The 25,842-nt window shown below is 42.3% G+C and overlaps 1 protein-coding gene across 1 annotated transcript in view; it reads left to right on the top strand.

The window, feature by feature from the left end:
- SLC35A1 (solute carrier family 35 member A1) overlaps positions 1–25,149 on the top strand; it is a 28,835-nt gene extending 3,686 nt beyond the window's left edge. The window contains exons 2-8 of the mRNA XM_075923862.1: positions 2,895–3,072; positions 12,101–12,260; positions 14,360–14,512; positions 17,785–17,851; positions 22,713–22,889; positions 23,252–23,386; positions 24,334–25,149. Coding sequence (XP_075779977.1) covers positions 2,895–3,072; positions 12,101–12,260; positions 14,360–14,512; positions 17,785–17,851; positions 22,713–22,889; positions 23,252–23,386; positions 24,334–24,467 — 1,004 coding nt within the window. The 3' untranslated portion in view covers positions 24,468–25,149. The remainder of the gene's footprint in view (positions 1–2,894; positions 3,073–12,100; positions 12,261–14,359; positions 14,513–17,784; positions 17,852–22,712; positions 22,890–23,251; positions 23,387–24,333) is intronic.
- Positions 25,150–25,842: the final 693 nt, after the last annotated feature.

Consider the following 25,842-nt stretch of genomic DNA (forward strand, 5'->3'; position numbering starts at 1 on the left):
CATGAATTCTTAGCGGCTAGTCGACTATTCTATAGTCCCCAGGGTTGGGGCTGGCAGCCAGTGCAGTCTGGCCCCACTCCCTGGGAGCCCACTGTCACCCCACACTGCTACCTTTGTATCAGCATGGAGTACCAGGCAGGTTCTGGTCTGGGAGGGGAGCCATTTTAAAAAGCAGCTCCCCACGCAGACAGGCTGCCTGATGCCCCACGCGGCTGCCTCTGATACAGTAGCCCCTGTCCGTGGGGGTCTGATCTCCTCATGGACAGAGCCTGCTGGGGGAGAGGGGGAAGCTGCCATGAAGTCTGGGCTGGCTGAGGACAGCCTCTGTTCTCGGTTAGCCCGGCCACCATGGATAGAAGTTGCTGCTATGAAGCAGCCTCTGCTGGCGGCAGGCCCAGGCTCACCACGGGCAGAGGCTGCTTTCGCAGTAGCCTCCAGCACTGGCTCCTGGCCCCTGCCCCCACTGCCTCTGATACAGAGGCAATAAGGGGGGAGGGGAAATGTGAGTAGTTGACTAAATTAGTCTAGGCTTATCAGTTAATCATCTAGTTGAGTACTTGTTCACATCAGTAGTGTTTGCATGCAGAAAGGTGAAGAAACCATCATCTTGGTCCAGAGAGACTAGCTTAGGTCAAGTTCATTCCTGATGTTATTCTGTTGAGGTCAGTGAAATCAATCTGTCAGTTTCTCAGAGTTGAAATTTCTTCAGAATAGGTATTAGTATGGGATCCTCTTCACTGCTGGAATTGAACTGCTTCTATAAAACAAGGACAGCAATACTTTTTACAACTAACAACTCATCTGATGAAAGTACATGATATAATACATTTGTTAGTCTCTAAGGTGCCACAGGACTGCTCATTTATGTGTGCCCCAGTGGGAAAGAACAGAACAAGGAATCATCAGGTGATCCATCCCCTGTCACCCATTCCCCAGCTTCTGACAATCAAAGGCTAGAGACTCCATCTCTACCCATTCTGGCTAATAGCCATTGATGGACCTATTCTTCATGAATCTTCTAGCTCTTTTTTGAACCTTGTTATAGTCTTGGCCTTCACAATATCCTCTGGCAAGGAGTTCCACAGGTTGACTGTATATTGTGCGAAGAAATACTTCCTTTTATTTGTTTTATACCTGTTACCAATTTCATTTGATGGCTCTCTTCCCTCCCCCCCAAGTTCTTGTGTTATGAGGAGAATTAAATAACTCTTCTTTATTTACTTTTTCCACACCAGTCGTAATTTTGTCTCTTCTCCAAGCTGAAAAGCCCTTGTCTGATCTCTCCTGTGACAGGCATTCTATACCTCACTCATTTTTGTTGCCCTTTTTTGAACTTTTTCCAATGCCAAGATGTCTTTTTTGAGATAAGGGCATCACATCTGCATGCAGTATCTGAGATATGGGTGTGCCATGGATTTATATAAAGGCAATGTGACATTCTTTGTCTTATTCTCTATCAGTTTCTTAATGATTCCCAACATCCTGTTTATTTGTTTTGACTGCCGTTGCATGATTAAATTCTTCATGGGGCTGGGAGCAGTGATCGCCACGGGTATGTCTACACTAGCCCCCTAGTTTGAACTAGGGAGGCTAATGTAGGCATTCGAAGTTGCAAATGAAGCCTGGGATTTAAATATCCCGGGCTTTATTTGTATCTTCCCGTCTGGTCGCCATTTTGAAATTTCACTACGCCGGACTAACTGCCCGCGGCTACACGCGGCAGGGAGCCGGTAGTTTGAATTAAAGCCCTAATTTGAACTACCTGTTATTCCTTCTGCAAGGAGGGTGTTATTCCTCCTGCAAGTTACAGGGTGAATATTTTTTATATCCCTAATAACCATTACTCCCCTTCTCTGATCAAGTGTCGCATTCCAGCTGCCACGGAACCTTTGGACTACAGCATCTGGTTCTCACAGAGCCAGTTATGATTGTAGTGGAGCCCCTCCTTTTTGTACTATCACCAGAACAGTGTGTAAGAGAGTTGGGAAAGAAGTATTTACAACTGTATTTCCTGGATAAAACCTATTGTCTGTTATTGAGTTTCTCTTCTTTTCCTTTCCCATCTCAATTTTTAATAAATCTTAAATGCACCATTTTTGCTGCTCTGTATAGGGTCTTTTGCTGTGGCTACGTCTAGACTGGGACGATTTTCCGCAAATGCTTTAACGGAAAAGTTTTCCGTTAAAAGAATTTGCGGAAAAGAGCGTCTAGATTGGCACGGACGCTTTTCCACAAAAAAAGCCCTGATCGCCATTTTCGCCATCGGGGCTTTTTTGCGGAAAACAGATCTGGGCTGTCTACACTGGCCCTTTTGCGCAAAAGTTTTGTGCAAAAGGACTTTTGCCCGAATGGGAGCAGCATCGTATTTCTGCAAGAACACTGACAATCTTACATGAGATCGTCAGTACTTTTGCGGAAATTCAAGCGGCCAGTGTAGACAGCTGGCAAGTTTTTCCAGAAAAGTGGCTGATTTTCCGGAAAAACTTGCCAGTCTAGACACAGCCTGTGAGTCTCGGCAATTTTCTAGCAAGTGATCATACACATGTTCTAGAGACAGGAAGATACAGTGGAATATAGATTACCGCATAGTTTACAATCATACATGGATATTTACCTTTCTGGAGCAGTGGAGTTCTTTAGTAAAGTAACCCATTTGAAATGAAACATACCTGGATATTCTTTTCTCGATAGCCTCTTTGAGGTTAGATACTGCAACGGAATTGTAGTGGAACTACTGTGAACTAGTCCAGTGCACTTGAGACTTATCCTACTGCTATACAAATACTTGATTGTGTTCATAGTTTGGAATGAGGAACATGCTGAATTGCTGTAAAAATGCTAGCAAGTTGCTCTTTGTTTCATGTTCCTTACCAAGCTATATTTTTGCGTTTCAGAGAATGTCACTTTGCTGTTTAAATTGTACTGTTTGACGGTGATGACCTTGGTGGCTGCAACATATACTATAGCTTTACGATACACTAGGACGTCAGAAACAGAACTCTACTTTGCCACCACTGCTGTGTGCATCACAGAAGTTATCAAGCTAATCCTAAGTGTGGGTATTTTGGCCAAGTAAGTATGAGTGCTAATCACTTCCTTCTAGAACTGCATTCGCTCTCTTCTTCACACACCTGGACATGGACCTGAGAGTCACAGCTAGCTCTCTTTTTAACTGCCTTACTTGTGAAGCTGGACAAGAGTGGCATTGAAAAATAATACCGTGAAAGGATTAGGGATATCAGCATGTAGACAACTGCATGATTAACTGATAAGTCTGGGTTTATCGGTTAATCCTGTCAACTACACACATTTCTTCCCTTGCTGCCTCTGTATCAGAGACAGCAAGGGCGGGGGCAGTGTCTGTGAGGAGCCAGCTTAAAAGCCAGCTCTCTGCATGTGCCAGCTCCATGGACCTACCTGCCCCCCCACTTGTTGCCTCCTACAGAGGCAGGAGGGTGGGGGGCAGGCAGGAGCCAGTGCTGAGGGGAGCCGGCTTATAAGCCGATTTCTCCCACCTGACCCCATGCTGCTGCGTCTATCAGAGGCAGAAGCACGAGGGGGGAACAATGAGGGCTGCTGCGAAGCAGCCAGTGTCTGCAGTGGGTCCAGGCTCCCCGCAGACAGAGGCTACACCGTGGCAGCAGCCCCAGTCCAGGAGGGGTCCAAGCTCCCTGGAGACGTAGACTGCTCCAGCATCTCATAGAACAGCCCCTGTCCATTGGGAGCCCAATCTCCCACAGACAGAGGCTGCTGCCTCCCCATGCTGTTGTCTCTGTATCAGAGGTAGCAGTGCAGGGCAGCAGGCAGGAGCCAGTCAACTTGGGAGCTCCCCTTGTGGACCACTTTCCACCTGCCACCCCACACTGCTTCCTCTGATAGAGAGGCAGCAGTGTGGGGTGGCATGGGGCTCCCTGGGAGTAGGGCTGGGAGTGCACTGGTTGCTGCCCCTCTTCCAGGGACTATTGAATAGCTGTGTAACCACTTACATTTTATGTGGTTACATGACTATTCAGTTACTCGCTATGTAACATCCTTAGAAAGAAGCAGTTTAAAATATGTTAGAACTTGTGAACTTTTTTCTGAATTACTTCTATAAACCTCAGAATACTAAGTGTGTCCATTTGCATCTTTTAAAGTTTGTGCTTTTGAGTAGGTTCAAAATGGATTAGATGCAAAATACTGAGTCTAAAGAGTATAGATGAGGGCTTGGGCTGTGTATGAGAAAAATCTATAATTCCCTTTAATAACGTCCTTCAAAGTAATTTCACAAACATCTTAATATTTCTGCAAAAGGTGAAAGATGTAAGAGTGTAAATCCACACTAAAGGATTATGGGAATTATAAGAGCCTCTGCAGTCTAACCGTCAGATCAGTGCCAGGTACAAAAAGCTGCGTCCAGATATAAATGCTTGAGTGTGTATGGGAGGTAGTCTGTCACGGCAGTGTCTTTCTTTCCTACCATTGACATCTCTAACGTACTGTTTTAGATTCCTAGATTCCAAGGGTAAAAGGGAACACTCTGTTCATCTAGTCCGACCTACTGTATAACACAGGCCACAGAACTTTCCCAAAATAATTCCAAGAGCAGAGCTTTTTTTTAAAAACATTAAATCTTGTTTTAAAAATTGTCAGTGATGGAGAACCCACATGGGGAAAATTGTTCCAATGGTTAATTACTATCACCGTTAAAAATTTACACCTTATTTCCAGTGTACATTTGTCTAGCTTCAACTTCTAGCCTAGGGCTACTCAACTTTGGAAGTCCTGGGAGCCACAATGATACTCACAGCACATGCCAAGAGCTGCAACTTAAGTGTGGTTGCATATACATGCAAATATACAGGCAGTCCCCGAGTTATGCGGATCCGACTTATGTCGGCTCCGCAGTTACGAACGGGGCCTGTCTCCCTGGTCTCCAGCAGACCAGGGAGAGGAAGCAAAGCGGCGGAGCACGCGGGCGGCGGAGCACGCGGGCAGCGGGCAGCCCAGATGCGTCTGGGCTGTCCGCTGCCCGCGCGTTCCGCCGCTTTGCTCCCCGTCCCCCTGGTCTGCAGACCAGGGAGACGGGGAGCAAAGCAGAGCAAAGCCGCGGAGCCCGAGGGCAGCAGGACAGCCATGGCGCGTCTGGGCTGTCCTGCTGCCCCCGTGCTCTGCGGCTTTGCTTCGGACGCCTGTGGTACAGCAGCTGGGCGCTGCCGGTTGGTCCCGTAGCGCCGCTCTGGGCGCTATTGGACCAACCCGGCAGCACCCCAGCTGCTCTGCCCCAGGCGTCCTGATTCAGCCACTGCTGGTCAGTTTCAGCAGCGGCTGAATCAGGACGCCTGGGGCAGAGCAGCTTGGGTGCTGCTGGGTTAGTCCAGTAGCGCCGAGGAGCGGCGGCGCTAATGGACCAACCCAGCAGCACCCCAGCTGCTCTGCCCCAGGCGTCCCCAAGTCAGCCACTGCTGAAACTGACCAGTGGCTGACTACAGGAAGCCCCTGCCCCGGGCTGCCTGGAATCAGCCGCTGATCAGTTTCAGCAGCAGCTGACTTGGGGATGCCTGGGGTTCTTAAGTTGAATCTGTATGTAAGTCAGAACTGGCGTCCAGATTCAGCCGCTGTTGAAACTAATCAGTTTCAGCAGCGGCTGAATCTGGACGCCAGTTCCGACTTACATACAGATTCAACTTAAGAACAAACCTACAGTCCCTATCTTGTACGTAACCCGGGGACTGCCTGTATATGCAAATAGCTCCTTTCACACTGACGGGCATGAGTACAAAGCACTTCCCACAATGCTCTGGCGCTCCTGGCATCTCCTCACTGGAGACTAGAAACACCGACACCCTGTACCTGTCTGTTCCAGCAGCCTGTCCACTTGCGTCTTTCAATGCTCACCCCGCCTGGGAGATGCCTTGCCATTGTGGAGCATGTTCTCAGTGGCCGTGTGTTGAGCCCCACGTAAACTCAAACTGCACCGCAGGCTGCAAACAAATGCACCGTGTGTTGAGTAGCCCTGTTCTAGCCAGTGGATTGTGTGATATTTTCTCTGCTAGATTGAAGGCCATGTTGTTAAGTAGTTTCACAGAGATGGCCATGTTAGTCTGTTTCAGCAAAACTGAGGAATCTGGTGGCACCTTGAAGACTAACACATTTTATTAGGGCATAAGATTTTGTGAGTTGCAGCCATAGGTGCTGGGACTAGTGGTGTGGGGGGTGCCACATCACCCCCTTGGCTTGAAGTAGTTCCCATTATATACAGGATTTACAGTCTGATTCTGTGGAACACAGCAGCCCCCATTATAAAAGTTGTTTGTGCCCCTGGTTGCCGCTCACTTAGTCAGACAAATAAAGTGAAAGAATCAGATGATTATTATTAAATATTTACTCCTGATATTTCTAGACTGTAATCAAGTCATTCCTTAGCCTTCTCTTTGTTAAACTAAATATATGGAGCTTCTTGAATCTATCATAAGGCTTGTTTTCTAACTATTAATCTTTCTTGTGGTTCTCTGAACTAGGGGTGTTAAATATCATTTAATCGAATAGTCGATTAACCACATGAATTCTTATTGGTTACTTGACTATTCTATAGACTCTGGGTGAGGGGCTGGCAGCCAGTGTGCTCCAGCCCTGCTCCCGAAGAGTCCCCCTGCCACTCTGTGCTGCTGCCTCTGTATCAGAGGGAGCAGCATGGGGTGCTAGGTGGGAGCTGGTCCATGAGGGGAGTCAGTTTAAAATCCAGCTCCCGTCACAGACTAGTTGTCTGTCGCCTTGTACAGAGGGCTTAGCTCCTGGATCTGGCTCAAGCCTGAACTGAGCCAGCCTGCCTGCCCACTTGGCTCCTAATACACTTTAAATGCAGAGTCACAGCGGGGGTAGGTCCTGGACCGGGCGTGAGCCAGGACTGAGCCGGGCTGCTGGCTAGCCTGCTAAAAAATTAACTGGCAGGAGAGTGGGGAGGCAAATGTGTTTAGTCTATACCATTAAGGTGACCAGAATTTGAAAATGTGCGAGGAGGACACTGAGTTGACAAAAAAAAACAAAACTTGTATATGTATATAAATAATCATATAAATAAATGATCACGATATTAGTCATCTTATAAGACAAACAGACCTAACAAAAACAATCATATAACATTAAAAACATCAATATTTGTCGCTCTTTTAAGAAATTAAAAATCTCGATCCATTTTTTATCAATTTCGCGTTCAGTCTATTCATTGTCTTTTATTATATTGTTAATTCTTCGTACTTCGTCGAACAATAATTTGTCGGTTATTGTGATGCTAAATTTTCCTTTAATGAATAAAACTGTTTCAAGGATTTTATTCCATAGAATTTCTTCATTCAGCAGAATCCAATCAAACACATCATGCTTAGTCCATGCTTAGTTTATCATGCTTAGTCCAATTTTCTAGATATTCAAGAGCATTTTTATAAAAGCTCATCGCCTCCCTCATAAATTCTTTCTTCATTCCTGGATTGCTCTCTTGTAATTTGTTTAAATTAGTAATTACAACCAATGGAAGGAAGTTGGACGCAAGACGTGATTGAAGTTGCTCCTTGAATTGTTTAATATGCAATCCCACTTCTGTAGAAGTTATATGCTCTTTTTCAATACTTTTTATAACTGACTGGAACAAAGTTGTTTGTGAACAAAATACAGAGTTATTTTAGCAGATTCATTCTTAAAAAAGTTTGTCAAGATCAGTGGACATTTTTCCAAACTTAGAAAATATTATTTTAAAGGCTTGAACAATTGCAGCACTCGTTCAATGGCTGGTGTTAAAGCTAACCGTCTTGTTTTCGAATATCCCAACAGTTTTTTATATTCAACTGAGGCTTTTTTGCAAAAGGTCTTTAATGATATAACTCTTACAGTGAATCATTCAAAATGTAAATAAATTTGAGGTATCACAACTTCAGCATCGATGGACATTAAGCTTGATGCTATATTGATGGTATTAGATGCAATATGGGAATTGCAGCCGATTCCAATAATCGTTTTCCCAAGTAAATGCATCACTTTCTTATGAACATTTTTATCGCCTTTGCGATTTATACAGCCAAAATTAGTATTTGTGTCAATGTCAACTAAAAAATCACATTGACATTAAATTAAAATGGCTCAAAATAAACAATGTTTCATATATACCCTCTAAGTGTACTTTTACTGTATATTAAGCCTTTTAACAGGGGTTCAATTGCAGTGTAATGATACTTTAAAAAACAGCGGGATATATTTTTTTGGCAAAGTAGGACAAGAAGGACAATTTTTTTCAAAAGGAGGACATAATTATTGGGGAGACAAGCCCAATAGGAGACAAGCCTCCTCAAAGGAGGACGTCTGGTCATCTTAATACCATTAACCTATAAGCGTATGCTGATCGGTTAACTGACTATACTGTTACATCCCTACTCTAAACCTTCTCCAATTTATCAATATTATGTTGAAATGTGGTCACCTGAATCAGATATAGTGGCACTAGTGCAAAATACAGAGATAAAGTAACCTGTCTACTCCATCTTGAGATTCCCGTTAATGCATCCCAGGATCCCATTAGTTCTTTTGGCCACTGTGTCACACTGAAGACACGTTAGTTGTTTATCCACCACAACCCTCATATCTTTGCAATCTTTTTAGTATGCAAAAGAAATTCAGATGGTATATAAACTCGGTTATCTCAAAATAACTGGGCTGTTTGCTTACATTTGCATTTTTGTTAATTTGAAAAGTCTAGCAAAAGATTATTTTTTAAAATTAATGTGTAATATCTGCAGTAGTATGCTTGATTAAAATGTATAATGTTTATTAATGCTGATGCTTCACTGTATAAACTGAGCACTCAGTGGATTCTAGGGATGTTAAAAATTGTGTTAGGGATGTTAGGATAACCGTGTAACTGTCGGAAGATAACAGAGGTTATATTGTTACCCACACTACGGGCTCTGCAGTATAAAGCTTATATACTGTCAGCCCGGCTCCCGGGAAGGTGGCTTCGCTGCGGCAGCAAAGCCTCCTCCTGGGGAGCAGAGCATGCAGCTGGCTGACTGTAACCGAGACCATTAACCAAGAAGCATCAGCTTATCTTAAACGGTTATTCGGTGATACTCGAACATTCCTAGTGGATTTAGGAAGCAATTAGCTCCCAAGTGTGCATTTTGTGCCTTTGTCTGAAGCAGCCAGTGATTATCACTGTAAAAAGGACAGGGCACCAAATAAGGTAAACCAGAGTTCTGTTCCAATATAGAATTGATATAATTAAATACATTTGCTGTGGTTCTCTACTATGTTTACATGTTTGGCATTGTATATTCAAGTCTGATACGCTACTTTAAGCTTTGAATAAATGACAAATGACTTCCTTTTCAAATTGAGACTTATTATAGTTTTAAACTGTATAATTATTTACTTTGGCTACAATTATGAAAATAAAATGAACTTGGCGTGCTCCTAGCCATTAAACTCTGAATTAATAATTTGTTCAGATTCCCACATGATTTATAATGTCTTAGAGTTGGGAGCAGAGAAGCCAAACTGATTTTGTACTCTAGTTTTATTTGGGTTTACGCTTTTTGAACAAATGAATACCTATTATAAGTTTGATTATTATGTATATCTTTCTATTATGTATATCCAGTCCTGTGCGGGGAAAACAGAACATATTTCCAGGTTAATTTACAGAAACATCAAAGATGTTGAATTAGAGCCAAAACACTTTGTTTTCTTTCTCTTATGTGCTGTGGTTTTGCAATGTGTGTGATTAAGATCTTTGTACTCCTTGTACCAGTATAGCAAGTGATGGATGAAGCTTCTTTAACTTTTAATTTTTAAATCTTTCTTGGTGTACCCATAGTGTCCAATTTAACTTTAAATTAAATGTCTAATTCAGAGTATTTTATTTTCTTCTGTCACATACAAATAAGAGGTCTTACAGAAGGTTGCATATATGAAGCTGTAATATAAAAATATAGTTAAATAATGAGTGTGTATAATCAAAACAATTGCTCCTGTTCTGAAAACCACAGTAGGAGTGGTATTTAAGAGAGATCATTTATTTTTCTTTGCTGAAATTCCATGCAAAATACCAGAAGTGCAAGAGAACTCTGTTTAAGCACCAGGCCCCCGCTGCCATGTCACTCTACCCTCAATCATAAAACATTTCTTGAGCACCTCAGATGAAGATTAAGAAGTCCCAACTCTTAAATACAATCTGGGTGGAACAGATGGAGGAAAAGGGAAACCTAACAAAATGCTCTCCAGCTCCAAGGGTTCGTCTACTTTGACATGTGTCTTGTTGAGTTGTTAATTACATTTCAATAGTTGGTTCATTATACTTACCAAGTATTTCAGTTGAATTTATTTTTTTCTGAGTATAAAGTGTAATTATTTCAGCCTCTGACTCCATGTAAACTAGAAAATATCTGTGCAGTGAAATGGAACTAAATTGGCACATCAACTAAAGAACACTCAACTGTCTTCAAACTACAAAAGACAGTATAGTCAGCTATAAGAAGTATGTTGGGGCTCCCATTTTAACACAAAATCCTGGTTTGTGATAGGGATGTAAGAGTTTTAACTGGTTAACCTATAAGCTGATGCTTATTGGTTCCTATTAGCATTTAAACTCTGCTAGAGAGCATGAGGCCAGCAGCTCAGAGCCCACAGGGCCAACAGTCAGGAACCCTCTAGTACCCTTACCTCCCTACTGCTACATGCCTAGGTAACTCATGTAACCGACAGAATTTTGATCAGTTACACAGTTACTATTTTTATACATTGTTTTACATCCCTAGTAAGTGAGGCCATTTTGTGTGTGGAGAGTGTGTGTGTATGTGTATGCATGCTTGGGCACTAAGTTTTATCCTAAATTGTGAAGAAAACAGTGTTTTTTCCTTCTGTAATGAAATGGATGCTACTCACACAAGATTTCTCCTTTAAGTGAGATGTGTTTAATCGTTTACATCAGTAACTTTGCTGAAATGCAACCACTGTCTAATTTTGGTTCATCATATTACTGCTATAATTTAACATTGAATTACCAGCCAAGCAGTTACTATTTTTTGGACCTCATCATGCTTAAGTACATTATTTTGTAATAATATTAGAATTGAACAAAGGCAGGTGCCGTTCTGTCCTCCCTCCCCCCCCCCCCCCATTTAATAGCCTGACTTCAACAAACACATGTATGATATGTTGTGGAATATCATCATATTAAAAGGTCAGGCTTTTGTGTGGTACATTTTCCACATTTATTCTAACAGTTAAACTTCTTCTACATTTAATTCTACTCTGTTTACATTCTTTTAAAACAGAAATCTTCTTCCTGGGCTGAATCATACCGAGCCCAGCAATGTGCTGTTTGAGGAATAATACCAAGACATTTCCTATTACATTAGATGCTCGTGTAACATTTTGTTCTACAATATAAACTTGTTTCAAAGCGCTGAACTGTAGCATCTATTCCTGCGCCTTGACCCCACAGCTCTGCCTAGGACACTGCTTGCCTATCGTAATATTTGGAGTGGCAGAGTACAGGTATAGGAGGGAAGAGGTGCTCTCCAGCTCCAAGGGTTCGTCTACATCGGGACACTCAGGAAGGTTAATCTGAGTTAATATAAATGGAAATTTAAAGCAAAGTCGTTAAACAGCCCTAACCCCTGTTTGGACACATTTATTCAAAACTGAAGTGTCCTTAATTGGGTTTATCTTAATTTACTTTTTAAGCGATATCAGAGCCGGAACAACCCTGAATTTCATCTAGAGACTCCAGGAGATTTGGAAACCCACAAAAGAAATTTGAGATGAGCTCAATGTTAGTAGTAATAAAGAGCAACTGTTTGTCTCACTGTGTGCACTTAGCATTCTAAACACTGGGCCGAGCAACTAATGTTGTTCAAACTCTGTCTGACCTTTATCTTTCCAAAATCTGCTCCTAGCCCTTAATGGTTTGTACTTGCTGGGAAGTGAATTGATTTGCAGTGTAAGTTTTTTAATTAATTGAAGATCCCAACTGTTTGTTAAAAGCATGTTTTTAAAGTCCTTTCAAAGAACACTATTCAGGCATGTCACTGTAAATGAGTCATCAGTTGTGCTAAACCTTTTGATTTTGCAGAGAAACTGGAAGCCTGAGTAGGCTGATGACATCTTTAAGAGAAAATGTATTAGGCAGCCCCAAGGAATTGCTAAAATTAAGTGTTCCATCTGTGGTGTATGCAGTCCAAAACAACATGGCTTTCTTGGCTCTTAGCAATTTGGATGCTGCCGTCTATCAGGTAACTGGCACTATTATGGTTAGGGACCAAAACACAGAACTCCTGTTTTTACTCATTTTCAGGTTTTTGAGGGGTTTTTTTTGTTTGTTTTAATTCCTTGTAAAACCTTAGACTTTTATTTATTTATTATTATTCAGGCACCGAAAAGTGCTCATTAAAACACACATATCAGGATAGATGCTGAAAGACATGACGCACCGGGAAGCCCACAGGCAGGAGATGCTATCTTTCACCAGGAAGTCTGGTTCCCCCCCCACCCCCGAAGAGTGAATGTCTTGAACAAAAGACAAGTTTTTAATAGGGATGTTAAAATGCATTTAATTAAGTAGTTCTGTAACTGCTGACATTTTGCATGTGGGGGCCGACAGCTCCCCAGCTGGTGCATGTGAGGAGACAGCTTTTAAGCAGTCTCCCCATGTGCATTGGCTCCTGACTGCTTCCCGATGCAGCAGCGAGGAGGGAGGGGGCAGCCAGCTCCCTGTGCGTACCAGGAGTCTGCGTGTAATCATGCACGTTAACCAGTGAGCCCAGGCTTATTGGTTAACCGTGTACACAGTTACACTTTCACATCCCTAGTTTTTAGGAGGTATTCAAATAAAGTGTGTGTATGGGACGCGGGGGCTGGTACATGATGTAAGAAAATGCAATGACAGGAATCTTTGTAGGTTTATATGAACCATGATTTACACATTTCTGTGACCGTTGATGGTTGCATTAGTAATGGAAAAAAATCCAAGTCTCTTGTAAGCATTGATTTCTTATTGGCATTCTGTGGCATTGTGTCTAGCCACACTTTTAAAAAGCTGATTACTGCACTGTTACTAAATGCAAGTAAGAAGTGAAACCTGGAGCTCATCACCTCAAGTGATACACTTTGTAATTTACAGTGCATATGAACAAGGCATGAATTTGGAGAAGTTCCTTTTAAGCAGCCTTGCCACTATATTTTTGTGTAAGGTTAGAACCAAGTTTTGAAAATTGTTCAGTGTTTTTTATCATGTTAATCATGTTGCTTAACACACTGCTGGAAGGTGCTTAAATGCAATGGTATTGAGGGTGTTACTGAATCTGTATAGAAGCGAATCATTTATTTGTAGTGTAAGTTGAAAAGCAGAATCCTAATTGTTTGTTACCGTTAATCTTTGAAACTATGTATTTAGATTTAATAGTGGAAGGAACTGAAATTAAACCTTATTGTAAGTAAACTTTCCCTCACAAACCTCTCTTACAGTTAAAGTAATTCCACTTGTGTTTATATATATATATATATATATATATATATATATATATATATATAAACCCTTATGCAAACTGCATAATAAAATTAACTTCCTATACAATTAAATCTTAAAATATTTTGAAATAACGAGGTAAAGTCCTCACATACAGTATTCTACAACCATACCATGTAGATTGCTAATTACAATATTGATATGTAAAAATTCACTGTATTCACTTCATAATCAACTGTAGCTCTGACCCATAAGACACACACAAACATCACTAATATTCTATGTAAAAATACAGAAAGAAAATGCAAAGGTTGTAAAGTAAGGTACTTGAAAATCAAGAAATACCAAATTTAAGCTTACCTCTTTGTGCATATGTTAAAATACTCAAATTACACACAAATATACTGTTTCTACAGGATCCTGGCCTTTTTCAGTGCACAAGCTGATTGATATGAATGAAGAAGAGATGCAATATTTATGTTTACATAACTTATTAAAACAGAAATTAATAGGGAGACCGCACGCAGTACAGTTGCAAGCAGTCAACCCACATTTAAACAATTCCCTGCAGTAAATAACTAAAATATTTTTTATAAAAGTTAAAATCTTTGTATCCAATCCAGCCTGAGCATTAATTAAACAGTTACACTGGTGCGAATAGATTAAATCCACTAGGCATCAGAGTAATTTCAGATTCACATGGCTGTAACTGCAAGTGAAATGTAGCCCAGAATGAGTCAGGGAATTAATCTCTCTTCATATGAAATACTATATGCTGATGTCAGTGGGTAGTTGAGTTCAGTATTCTGTTACAGTTGTGATAGCATTCGTGTAACCATATGCTATCTGCCATTTTCCCCTTTTTAGGTGACATATCAGTTGAAGATCCCATGTACAGCCTTATGTACGGTCCTAATGTTAAACCGTTCTCTCAGTAAATTGCAGTGGTTCTCTGTCTTTATGTTGTGTGGTGGAGTCACACTTGTTCAGTGGAAACCTGCTCAGGCTACAAAAGTACAGGTAAGCCTGATCACTGGATACTTTGTCTGAAACAGCTGGCTGCTTTGAGCCTCTCCTCTACCTATGTCGCTCATGGAGTGATGGCTGTGTGAGACTTAAAATAATGTATGCTAGTGCCAGATGCTCCACAACTGTGCATCCATCGCTTTTTTCAGCCCTGCTGTTTCACAGCATAAAGCGTTAACTTGATCATCTACCTCAAGTTGAGTGGGGCACACACCTGTAGGGCAGCATGGAGGAACTTTTGGGGGGGGGGATTGCGGCCAACCAGCCCTGTTCTGCTCCATCCTTGGCTCCTGAACACGGCTACATTTCCAGCTGCTTCCCCCAGCCTTCATCCTGGCTCTTGGCTGGCTGCAGTCCCAGACAAGACCCTAACCCAGACCCACTCCAGTCCTAGCCCCCGGCCCTAACCGGGGCCTTGTTCCCAGCATCGGCTCCCAACCTGTGGGGGACAGACAAAGCTACTGGAGAGCATTCGAGAATAAAGTTGGGGATCACTGCTGTGCTGATTCAGACAGGGATGTTACCCTGCCACATCCTAGCCTTTTGGGAAGAGAAGAGATTGCCACAAGTAGCATAAATTGCCACTGTAGTAAATTCAACAGCATAGAAAATAGTTCAGCAATTCACTTTTTTTAGTAATTGGTGTTGTGTACTGTAGCAATTAGAGTAAGGAACTGGGAACCAGTAATAATAATGACTGGTTTTTATAGATTGGGAAACCGAGGCACGTAGAGGCAAAGTGGCTTGCCCAGTCTCCGAGCAAGCCAATGGCAGAACTGGGACTAGAACACAAGTCTCCTTAGTTCCAATCCAGATGTCTATTCACTAGGCTATACTGCTCCCGGAGAGCTGTATTTCATTCTTAGTTCCACTCATCACAGAATCACAGAATACTTGGAGTGGAAGGGACCTTGAGAGGTCATCGAGTCCAGTCCCCTGGCCTCATGGCAGGACCAAATACTGTCTAGACCATCCCTGATAGACATTTATCTAACCTACTTTTAAATATCTCCAGAGATGGAGATTCCACAACCTCCCTGGGCAATTTATTCCAGGGTCTGACTACCCTGACAGTTAGGAACTTTTTCCTAATGTCCAACCTAAACCTCCCTTGCTGCAGTTTAAGCCCATTGCTTCTTGTTCTATCCTCAGAGGCCAAGATGAACACGTTTTCTCCCTCCTCCTTATGACACCCTTTTAGATATCTGAAAACTGCTATCATGTCCCCCCTCAATCTTCTCTTTTCTAAACTAAACAAACCCAATTCCTTCAGTCTTCCCTCATAGGTCATGTTCTCTAGACCTTTAATCATTGTCGTTGCTCTTCTCTGGACCCTCTCCAACTTCTCCACATCTTTCTTGAAATGCGGTGCCCAGAACTGGACACAATACTCCAACTGAGGCCTAACCAGCGCAGAGTAGAGAGGAAGAATGACTTCTCGTGTCTTGCTTACAACACACCTGTTAATGCATCCCAGAATCATGTTTGCTTTCTTTGCAACAGCATCACACTGCTGACTCATATTCAACATCTGGTCCACTATAAGCCCTAGATCCCTTTGGGTATGTCTACACTACCATCCTAGTTCGAACTAGGGTGGTAATGTAGGCAACCGGAGTTGCAAATGAAGCCCGGGATTTGAATTTCCTGGGCTTCATTTGCATATTGCCGGGCGCCGCCATTTTTAAATGTCCGCTAGTGTGGACTCCGTGCCCCGCGGCTACACTCGGCACGGACTAGGTAGGTAGTTCCACGTGGAACGAGGAGTAACGGTAGTTTGGAATAGGAAGCCTAATCCGAACTACCTAGTCCGTGCCGCGTGTAGCCGCGGGGCATGGAGTCCGCACTAGAGGACATTTAAAAATGGCGGCACCCGGCAATATGCAAATGAAGCCCGGGAAATTCAAATCCCGGGCTTCATTTGCAACTCTGGTTGCCTACATTACCACCCTAGTTCGAACTAGGGTGGTAATGTAGACATACCCTTTCTGCCATACTCCTTCCCAGACAGTCGCTTCCCATTCTGTATGTATGAAACTGATTGTTCCTTCCTAAGTGGAGCACTTTGCATTTGTCTTTACTAAACTTCATCCTATTTACCTCAGATCATTTCTCCAATTTGTCCAGGTCATTTTGAATTATGACCCTATCCTCCAGATTAGTCGCAACCCCTCTCAGCTTGGTATCATCTGCAAACTTAATAAGCGTACTTTCTATACCAATATCTAAATCGTTGATGAAGATATTGAACAGAGCCGGTCCCAAAACAGACCTCTGCGGAACCCCATTTGTTATACCTTTCCAGCAGGATTGTGAACCATTAATAACTACTCTCTGAGTATGGTTATCCAGCCAGTTATGCAACCACCTTATAGTAGCCCCATCTAAGTTGTATTTACCTAGTTTATTGATAAGCATATTATGCGAGACCGTATCAAATGCCTTACTAAAGTCTAGGTATACCACATCCACTGCTTCTCCCTTATCCACAAGACTTGTTATCCTATCAAAGAAAGCTATCAGATCGATTTGACATGATTTGTTCTTTACAAATCCATGCTGGCTGTTCCCTATCACCTTGCCACATTCCAAGTGTTTACAGATTATTTCCTTCATTAGTTGCTCCATTAGCTTCCCTGGCACAGAAGTTAAACTAACTGGTCTGTAGTTTCCTGGGTTGTTCTTATTTCCCTTTTTATAAATGGGCACTATATTTGTCTTGTCTTGTGTGACTTTGGGCAAGCCACTTCGCCACCATCTTTCAAGTTGTGTATGTGAGTGACTTATATCCGTACGTTAGGTAGATGTGCCTTACTTTGCCATGATCATTGTAGGTGCTCAGCCCTTCTGAAAAGGTCACTTCCTTACGTGCCATCCTGTAGGCATGGAAACTAAAAGACTGGCCATAATTGATTCTAGTATAGTGAAATACAACAACACTCTGCTTACAATTAATGCTTCCTCACAAGGGAGTTAAGGGTTGCTCTTTGTAAGATACTTTAAGATCTCGAGATGAGCTGTGAGTGTAAAAAGTTATTGCAAGATTAGACAAGGAAATAGAGAAACTTCATGTGACAGAAAAGCTGAGAGATAGTGTTGGTGGTTTTGCTTGGTAATTTGACTTGTGTGTTTCAGTACATCTAAGATTAGGAAAATATACTTGACAAAGCAAATTCAATAGCCTAGTTTCTGGAAATAATTACTATAAATTAGTTTAGTACTAAAACTAATCTATGACCTGTTTTGTTTTATGATTCATATTGCAGATGGAGCAGAATCCATGGTTAGGGTTTGGCGCTATAGCTGTTGCTGTCCTATGTTCAGGATTTGCAGGTAAAACATATTTCTGTATGCAGTTTGTTTTGAGCTTTCATCATAGGGAAAATTAAAACATACCACATATCTTATTACTTCTTTTGACTGTTGATTAACAAAGTGCTTTAGAGTTAAGCGAGGACCTCATCTTCTTCTGCACATAGTTTCCTTCTGTTTTCTGTGATCACAATACTTAAATTGCAAAATATAGTGAAGTTACAAACATGCTTTTGATTTCAAGGCTGGCTTAAACAGGAGAGGTGGACCTGGGAAAGGAACAGCCTTTCCTCAAATATAAAGATCTACAGTCACATTGAAGGAAGACTAGAAAATGACTTGCTTAGATCAATTTTTTAAATAAAAACCTACTTTTCTAAGTTTGTGTTGATGTTAAAGCTTCATTAAGATTTAGGACAGAAGACGCACATTTTTCCACGTGTGGAGTGAAGCTCATTTCAATTTTTGTGCTGGTTCAGCCTTCGGAATAAGCTCTTCCCCACTGCCAGGGGAGCAGTTGAAAGTCAATGAGATGCAGAGGGACCAGGTATAATAGATAAGAGAAGAAGCAGTAAATATAAACAAAATTCTATAAAATGAATTCTTTCCGACAAGGAGACGTTCTTGCTGTCTTTTATCCTTTCACCCTGGCAGGAGCCAGAGACCTGGGAATAAGTGAGCTGCCATTAAAGCATAATTGCATTTGTGTTTTCTACTGTGTAATCATTAAAATACTTGTTTACAGGGCTCAGGAGGAATGCTTTTCTGGCTGCAAACTTAGGATTCATTTGGTGCAAATCATGCTAGTTTTTTTTATTTAGTTGAATAATTGGTCATTAACCAAGAAACATCACTCCTAGTTCTCACATGAAACTTCCTGTGAGGCTCTTCTGGTTGCCACATGTGTATTAACAAATGTGCTTATTGATATATTTGTAGAAAACATTTTTTTTTTGAAAAAAGATTGTAGCAAAACCAGCCTCAATTTATGTAATACAGAACCCAAGGGTCAGACTAGGGTTCTAGTAGCCTCTCCAAAGGGTTACAATTAAAAATAAAACACATATTCAGCAGCTGCTCCTCAGCCTGAAGCCAAAATGTTACCTACCACAATGAATGAAGCCCAACCAGCATCCTGTTCTGTACCTACCCCAGCCATTACTGTGCCATGCTGTTCCCACCCCATAGCTTAGGTAAATAGGTTGGCTTTGGCAGCCTATTCTAACGGTCAGCAATTTCAAACCAAATAGCACTAGAGTGGGCAAGGTTCAGAGTTGATCTTTCTTTTCTGCATAAAGAGGGCTCCAGCATGAAGTACCTCCCCAACTACAGTTATTGCAATGAAGTGTAGGGAAAAATGTAGGCAAATCTAAAATCATTTTGGGCTCTAAACAATATTAAGTTCTACCCAGAAACCAATATGCAGTCACTGTAGGTCCCACTGCATTGGCGTCATGTACTGCCAGTGACAATAGCCCCTTACTAAGGTAGCTGATATTTTTTGCATTAGCGTCAGTTCCTAGGCTGACTAGGTAGAGTGCATTGCACTTGTCTAGCAAAGTCCACCCCTGAAAACCAGTTGGACTCTCCTAGCCATATGAGGATGGGAAAAAAAAACTTTCTTTGAGTATTGTTATTGTGATAATAGCAGCTGGGAATCCAACAGGCCTATAAAAATGGCTTTGTTCAATGTAAATTGACAGAATACCTTTTAATAATTCCAGCCTATATCAAGAAGAGCTTTTACTGAGTGCTGTCCACTCCATCGTACCCAGGAGTAATGCCCAGTTGATTTGTGCTTTTTGTCTGCATTCAGAAGTTTTGTACTAAATCTTAAGCATTACATCATTAGTCTGGAAAGCAGCCTCAGACAGTTGTATTCTTCCAAAATGGCAACATTTATGGGTCATGGTGACACTGAATGCAACTTATTGGGAAGGTGATTAAAATGATTTAGACATAGTTTTTCAACTGGCTGTAATGAATATGTCTCAGTGGGCAGAAAACAGAACAAGGAGGCCATTGTGCATTTTAACTACTACTGCACCAATCACAGAAGTTTTGTTCTTTTTTGCTTTGCTCTTACAGAGTACAGTAAACTTCCGATAATCTGGCTCCTTTGGGACCCAGGGGGTGCCGGATTATCAGATATGCCAGAGTATCAGGAGGTACTCTGGAAGGGGGGCTGTGAGGAGTCTGGGGGGAGGAGAGGTCAGCGGGGAACAGTACAGTGTGGGGCGAACCCTCTGCCATTTTGCAGGGAGGCGGGGGAAGCCCTGCGCAGCCGCCAGCGACAGGCCAGCTGGGGCTGCAAGCAGCAGCGGTGACTTGGGGAAGCGGCGGGGCAGAGCACTGGGGGTGCTGCTGGGTTGGTCCCGCAGCGCCGCCCCTTACCTGAGCGGTGCTGCAGGACCAACCCGGTAGCAGCCCTGCTGCTCTGCTCCGCAGCTTCCCCAAGTCCGTTGCTCATCAGTTTCGGCAGTGGCACGGAGCAGAGCAGCGGGGGTGCTGCCGGGTGCCAAGCAGGGGGGTGTAAGGTGGCACTGAGGGACCAACTGGGCAGCACCCCAGCTGCTCTGCTCTGTGCCTCTTTCCCAAGTCCGCCACTGGTCAGTTTTAGCAGTGGCAGCAGCGGACTTGGGGAAGCGGCGTGGAGCAGCTCCAATTGTCTGGCTGGCCGGAGCACTTCTGGGTTTCAGTTGATGCCGGACTATCTGGAGTGCTGGACCACTGGATGCCGGACAACTGGAGTTTTACTGTATATCTGCAATAATGTTATAAATCTGCTCTGTAGCCACTGTATGTATCATACATGCTATGATTGTACTTTTAAAATTGTTGGTCTCACACACTAATAATATTCTTTACCAGTAAAGAATAGCATTGTCCTGTTTCAGAGAAGTTAAACATTTCTATCTCCCACTGACTCCAGGTGGAGTGCTGAATGTCTGCACTGGTGAAATTTTTGCTCCTAATTTTTGTTATTTGCATGTCATCCTCTTTCCATTTATCTTCATTTACCCATCCCATTCTGGTTCAGTGGTGACCTGAAGATAGCAACTAGGAATAAAAAACAACATATAGCAAAGGGAAAGAGAGAGCAGTCAGGATAAGTTAGAAGCATTAGAATTGATATGAGGAACTAAAGATAGAAAAATCCATGGTTGTACAGTAAGGACAATAATAATTTTTATCCATTGTAATATGAGTAAAAGAAATCTTAACAGTGGGATATCCCATTACTAGGCAAGATACTAAAATTGTTTATGGAGACAAGGGACACCCTGCTCTTCTCTCTACACTTGTGGCAAGCCTGATTACTGAAGAAGAACAAGTGTTCAATAAATATTTCTGTTCTGTATTGGGAAAGAGGTAAGATAATGTACTTATATCATGGATGATGCAGTACAGGTTGGACCTCCCTTGTACAGCACCCTTGGGACCTGAGTGGTCCCGAACAATGGAGTTTGCTGGACGAGGGGAGGCCAAGGCTCCCTACCTGGCTGTAGGCTCTGGTCGCAGCTGGGGCTGTGCTTCCTGCTGCTGCTTCCAGCCCCACACCATGCTAGGCCTGACCAGGGCTGCGTCCCCCACTGTGCTAGCCCTGGACAGGGGCCGGCCCCGCTGCCTCCAGCCCTGGCAGGGGCTGGGCCACCCCTCTCCCGCACAGCGGTGGCCCCGGCTACACGCCCAGCTGACTCCAGCCCCAGCCAGGACTGCGCTCCTTCACCATGCCAACCCTGGCTGGGGCTGCTCTTCCCACTGTGCCAGCCCTGGTTGAGGATGTGCTCCCCACTACCTTACCCCCACCCGGGGCTGTGCTGCAGAATAGGGCACTGTATGCTGGCAAGCAAGGTGCTGAAGATTTAGGGCTCCTAGTGGAGATCTCAGGCTATGTCTACACTGCGTTTTTTCGGTGGAAGAGGATATGCAAATAGTGTGCTCATTTGCATATCATCTGATTCTTTTTGCAGAAGAGGTTTTGCTGCTAAAAAGCCCCATGTAGAAGTGGCCAGTTGTCAGAAAAAAACATTTTTTCACAAAATCTCTTATTCCTCAAAAATCGAGGTATACAGGATTTTGGGAAAAAGGTTTTTTTCCCCCACAAATGGCCACATCTACACGGGGCTTTTTAGTGGCAAAACCTCTTCCACAAAAAGAATCGGAAGATATGCAAATGAGCACGCTATTTGCATATCCTCTTCCGCAAAAAAACCACAGTGTAGACATAGCCTCAGTGTGATAGCTGTATCCACTCCAAATGGGAATAGTGAGGTGATTTTTGCCTCTGTATACAGCACAAGTGTACAGTTCTGGGGTCTGCATTTTAAAAAGGATGTTCAGTAACAGAGAGGGTGCAGAAGAGAATCACAAAAATTATTCAAGTGCTGGAAAAAGTGTTCTATAGTGAGCTCTTTAAGTGCTTCAGTCTGTTTACTTTAGCTAAAAGAAGACTGAAGTGACTTGATTACAGTGTGTAAGTACCTTCACTGGGGGCAATAGTGGTTACTAAAGGGCTCTTAGATCAAGCAGAGAAAGGTAGGATAAGAACTCATGGCTTGAAGCTAAGGCCAGAAAAATTCAAATTAAAAATGGGACATGATATTTTTTATATATCATTAAGGGCAATTAGCTGTTGAAACAAAGAGAAGTGGTGGATTCTCCCTCTTATGATGTCATCTAATGCAGACTGGATGTCTTAGTGGAAGATATTCTTTAGCCAAGCAAATTACTAGCCTCAATAAACTGATAATCGACAAACTGTAATGGTGCTAGGTGGTCAATTAGATATCCCTTCAGGGCTTAAATCTGTGAATCTGTAGGTGTGGTTATTATTATTATTATTTATTTGTATTCACCTTTATTGATTCTCTCTTTTCAGGTGTCTATTTTGAGAAGGTATTAAAGAGTTCAGATACTTCCTTGTGGGTCAGGAACATTCAGATGTACTTGTCTGGAATTGTGGTGACTTTAGCTGGTGTTTACATGTCAGAAGGAGCTCAAGTCCTTGAGAGAGGATTTTTCTATGGCTACACATATTGTGTCGCGTTTGTCATTTGTAAGTATCTTTCCGTTGCAGTGCCCTGTCATATTGCTTCCAATCGACACATTTAAAACATTTGCATTCAGCCAAGACCAGGACTCCATTAGTGAATGAGTTTGGAGAGGAAACATTTAGATTTCTTTATAAAATCAACTATTTTTCAGCACAACCTTAAGAGTAGAACATTCATAGTAAGTCAAGTCATGGTCTTTGTGCTAGATGATAGCTAGACAATCTGTTTTGCTGTGCGTGGTTTTTAAAATGACAGGTTAGCAAAATCAGATCACGGTACTGACAGTCTATACACCTCTACAGCCCTAAACACATTACTGGAACATCAAGACTTTAATACTAAGAATGTCTTCTTTGCTTCCCAGTGCTTGCCAGTGTTGGTGGCCTCTACACATCGGTGGTTGTTAAATACACAGACAACATTATGAAAGGGTTTTCTGCAGCAGCAGCCATTATCCTTTCTACTGTTGCATCGGTGATGCTGTTCGGTTTACAGATCAGTAAGTTACTTTTGGCTCCTGTTTGAAGTGACCATATATCCTCATTTCATCCTCCTGAGTAGGCTGGGTACAGTGCAAGCTGTAATATCTTACAGCAGAGGTGGGCAAACTGTTTGGTCTGAGGGCCACATCGGGGTCAGAAATTTTATGGAGGGTCAGGTAAGGGAGGCTGACCCTCCCCAAATAGCCTGGCCTGGCCTCTGTCCTCATGCCCCCTGTCTGCCCTCCATGCTCCGTTCTCTGCCCCCTGCCTTCTATCTGCCCCCTGACTGTCTCCATACTCTCTGCCCCCCAATCCAATCCAATCCCCGTTCCCTGACTGCTTTGCTCAGAGCATTGGAGCAAGCCGCTGCAGCTGTCTCACCTGACTAGAGCTCACAACTGTACCATCTGGAGCATTGGGGTTAGTGACGTGGCGAGTTGTTGCCTAGGTACTAGGGGAGCTGAGGCCATGTGGGTGGAGGAACAGATGGAGAAGGGGAGAGGCTGGGGATTCCTCAGGGTGGAAGCCTGTCACTTTTAAAACTAGACTAGACAAAATATTAGAAAATGCACTGGAGGGAATTTTCTGGAATGGCTGATCTAACTTCTGAGAGAGAACCTCAGTTTAGTAATAGTACTCAAAAGTCGGTATAGTTTGGAAAAGCAAAGGGTACTAACACTGTCCACAGAAGACAATTCCAGTTCTACCCAGCAGTCATTAAGGAAGAAAATATGGAACTGCAGGGTGCCTGTTTCAGACTTGCTCTTTTGACATTCACCATATGACTTACTGAAATGCTATGAAGTTTGCTGGGGCTGGTAGATGGTCAGTTTTCACTGTCAAAATAAAAGATTGTCTAAAAATTAATAGGATGACAACTCACATGTCCCTCCCATGAAAGTTTTATTTTATTTTTGTTTTGATTTGGAGCTGAGCGTTTAAATGTTGTTTTATTCCTTTCCAGCTGTCAGTTTTTCTCTTGGTACTCTCCTTGTATGTATTTCTATCTACCTTTATGGATTACCTCGACAAGACACAACGAAAATTCAGCCATCGTTAGAGACAGTGAATTTGAAAGAAAAACTTATTAATGTGTGATGTTTGCCTTAACAAAGGACAAGAGACTCCGCAAAGGAAAGACTTGTTTTGGTGGGTTTTTTTAAATTAGCCTTAATCTAGTTATGGACTTAACCTGGACAGACTAAAAGGAGAAGTTAATTCTGTAAGGAGTGAAGGGTTTTCATTGGATGCTACAGACTACATTATTGCCAAGCTCCTGAAGAAGCTGGTTCATGTCGGACCATGAGGTGTCCACCTCCCAGGAGAGCAGAATGAAGGAATTGAATCTTCAGTTGTATATGAGAGACGTTTTCTCCAACTGTGTATTGTGCCATTGGTGGGCGGAAATGCTGAAAGGTATTTAGCTCTGTTAAAGTATATCTCATTGCCAAAGCTGGTCCTTGCACTAATTTGGCCCCTAAATACTGAAAATGTTGGTCTGATTATGCACATGTAGAATAGGTGTATTATCTTGAATACCAACTGGTTGCTGAGCTCTCATTCTTTTTATGAAAATTAAGTGTTGCTAATAGGATAAACATGAGCAAGAATGGACTGTTGAAAGGAAAAATCTACTATTATATCATCTATGCTGAGCATGCTTTAATCACTCAGTACAATAGTTGGTTTCAGCCATAGTGGAACAGAGTATGTTTTTTGTTAAGTAACTTTTAAAATGTGAAGATGTTTATATCTTTTATAAATCAATTGTAAAAGGTTACATTTTTATTAATAGTAATGTGTGAAACTAGCTCACTAATTAGAGGAGGGCACCAATAAGAATGTACATAAGTGTTCTCTTTACACCTGTATATATTGGTGTCAAGTCAGGGTGTGTGGTTTGAGACTGATGCATACTACTTATCTATGTTGTAGGTAGATTTGTGCCATTTCCCAGATTGAGCTATTCTGAGTGCATAGCGGAGCAATGCATGTAAAACACTGAAGTGTTTTAGAATGGTGACTGATACCTGTAAAGGGTCAACAAATGCTTTATAGAGCAAAATCACTGCTGCAGTTGATCCTGAACTCTTTGGAAGGCATAGCTCAATCCAGCCCACTTAGTAATGCATTAACAAAAAAAGATACACAACAATTAATGGCACTTCATAGAAAACCAATTTTGGTGCATTTGTTCAGGTTAGCTTTCATAACTAATTTAACTCTAGACCCAGCCATAGGTGATTAATGCTCTCAAACAGCTGCATTAAAAGTGAAATATCAGAGGCTTTAGTATGTCACTCCCTCTTACAAAATAATTGTTGACATTCCCTTCGCTGGTTGCTTTGAAAGAAACAGCTTTAACTGTAACCTCCATTGTCCCACCTTAGACATGCATCCTGAAACCTGATAAACTTCAAAAAGGGTATTAATTTGTGAGGTACGGGGCCTTTCTTTATTTTTTTCACTTTGA

The sequence above is a fragment of the Pelodiscus sinensis genome, chromosome 3 (genome assembly GCF_049634645.1).
Source record: "Pelodiscus sinensis isolate JC-2024 chromosome 3, ASM4963464v1, whole genome shotgun sequence".
In the NCBI taxonomy this organism is placed as follows: Eukaryota; Metazoa; Chordata; order Testudines; family Trionychidae; genus Pelodiscus; species Pelodiscus sinensis.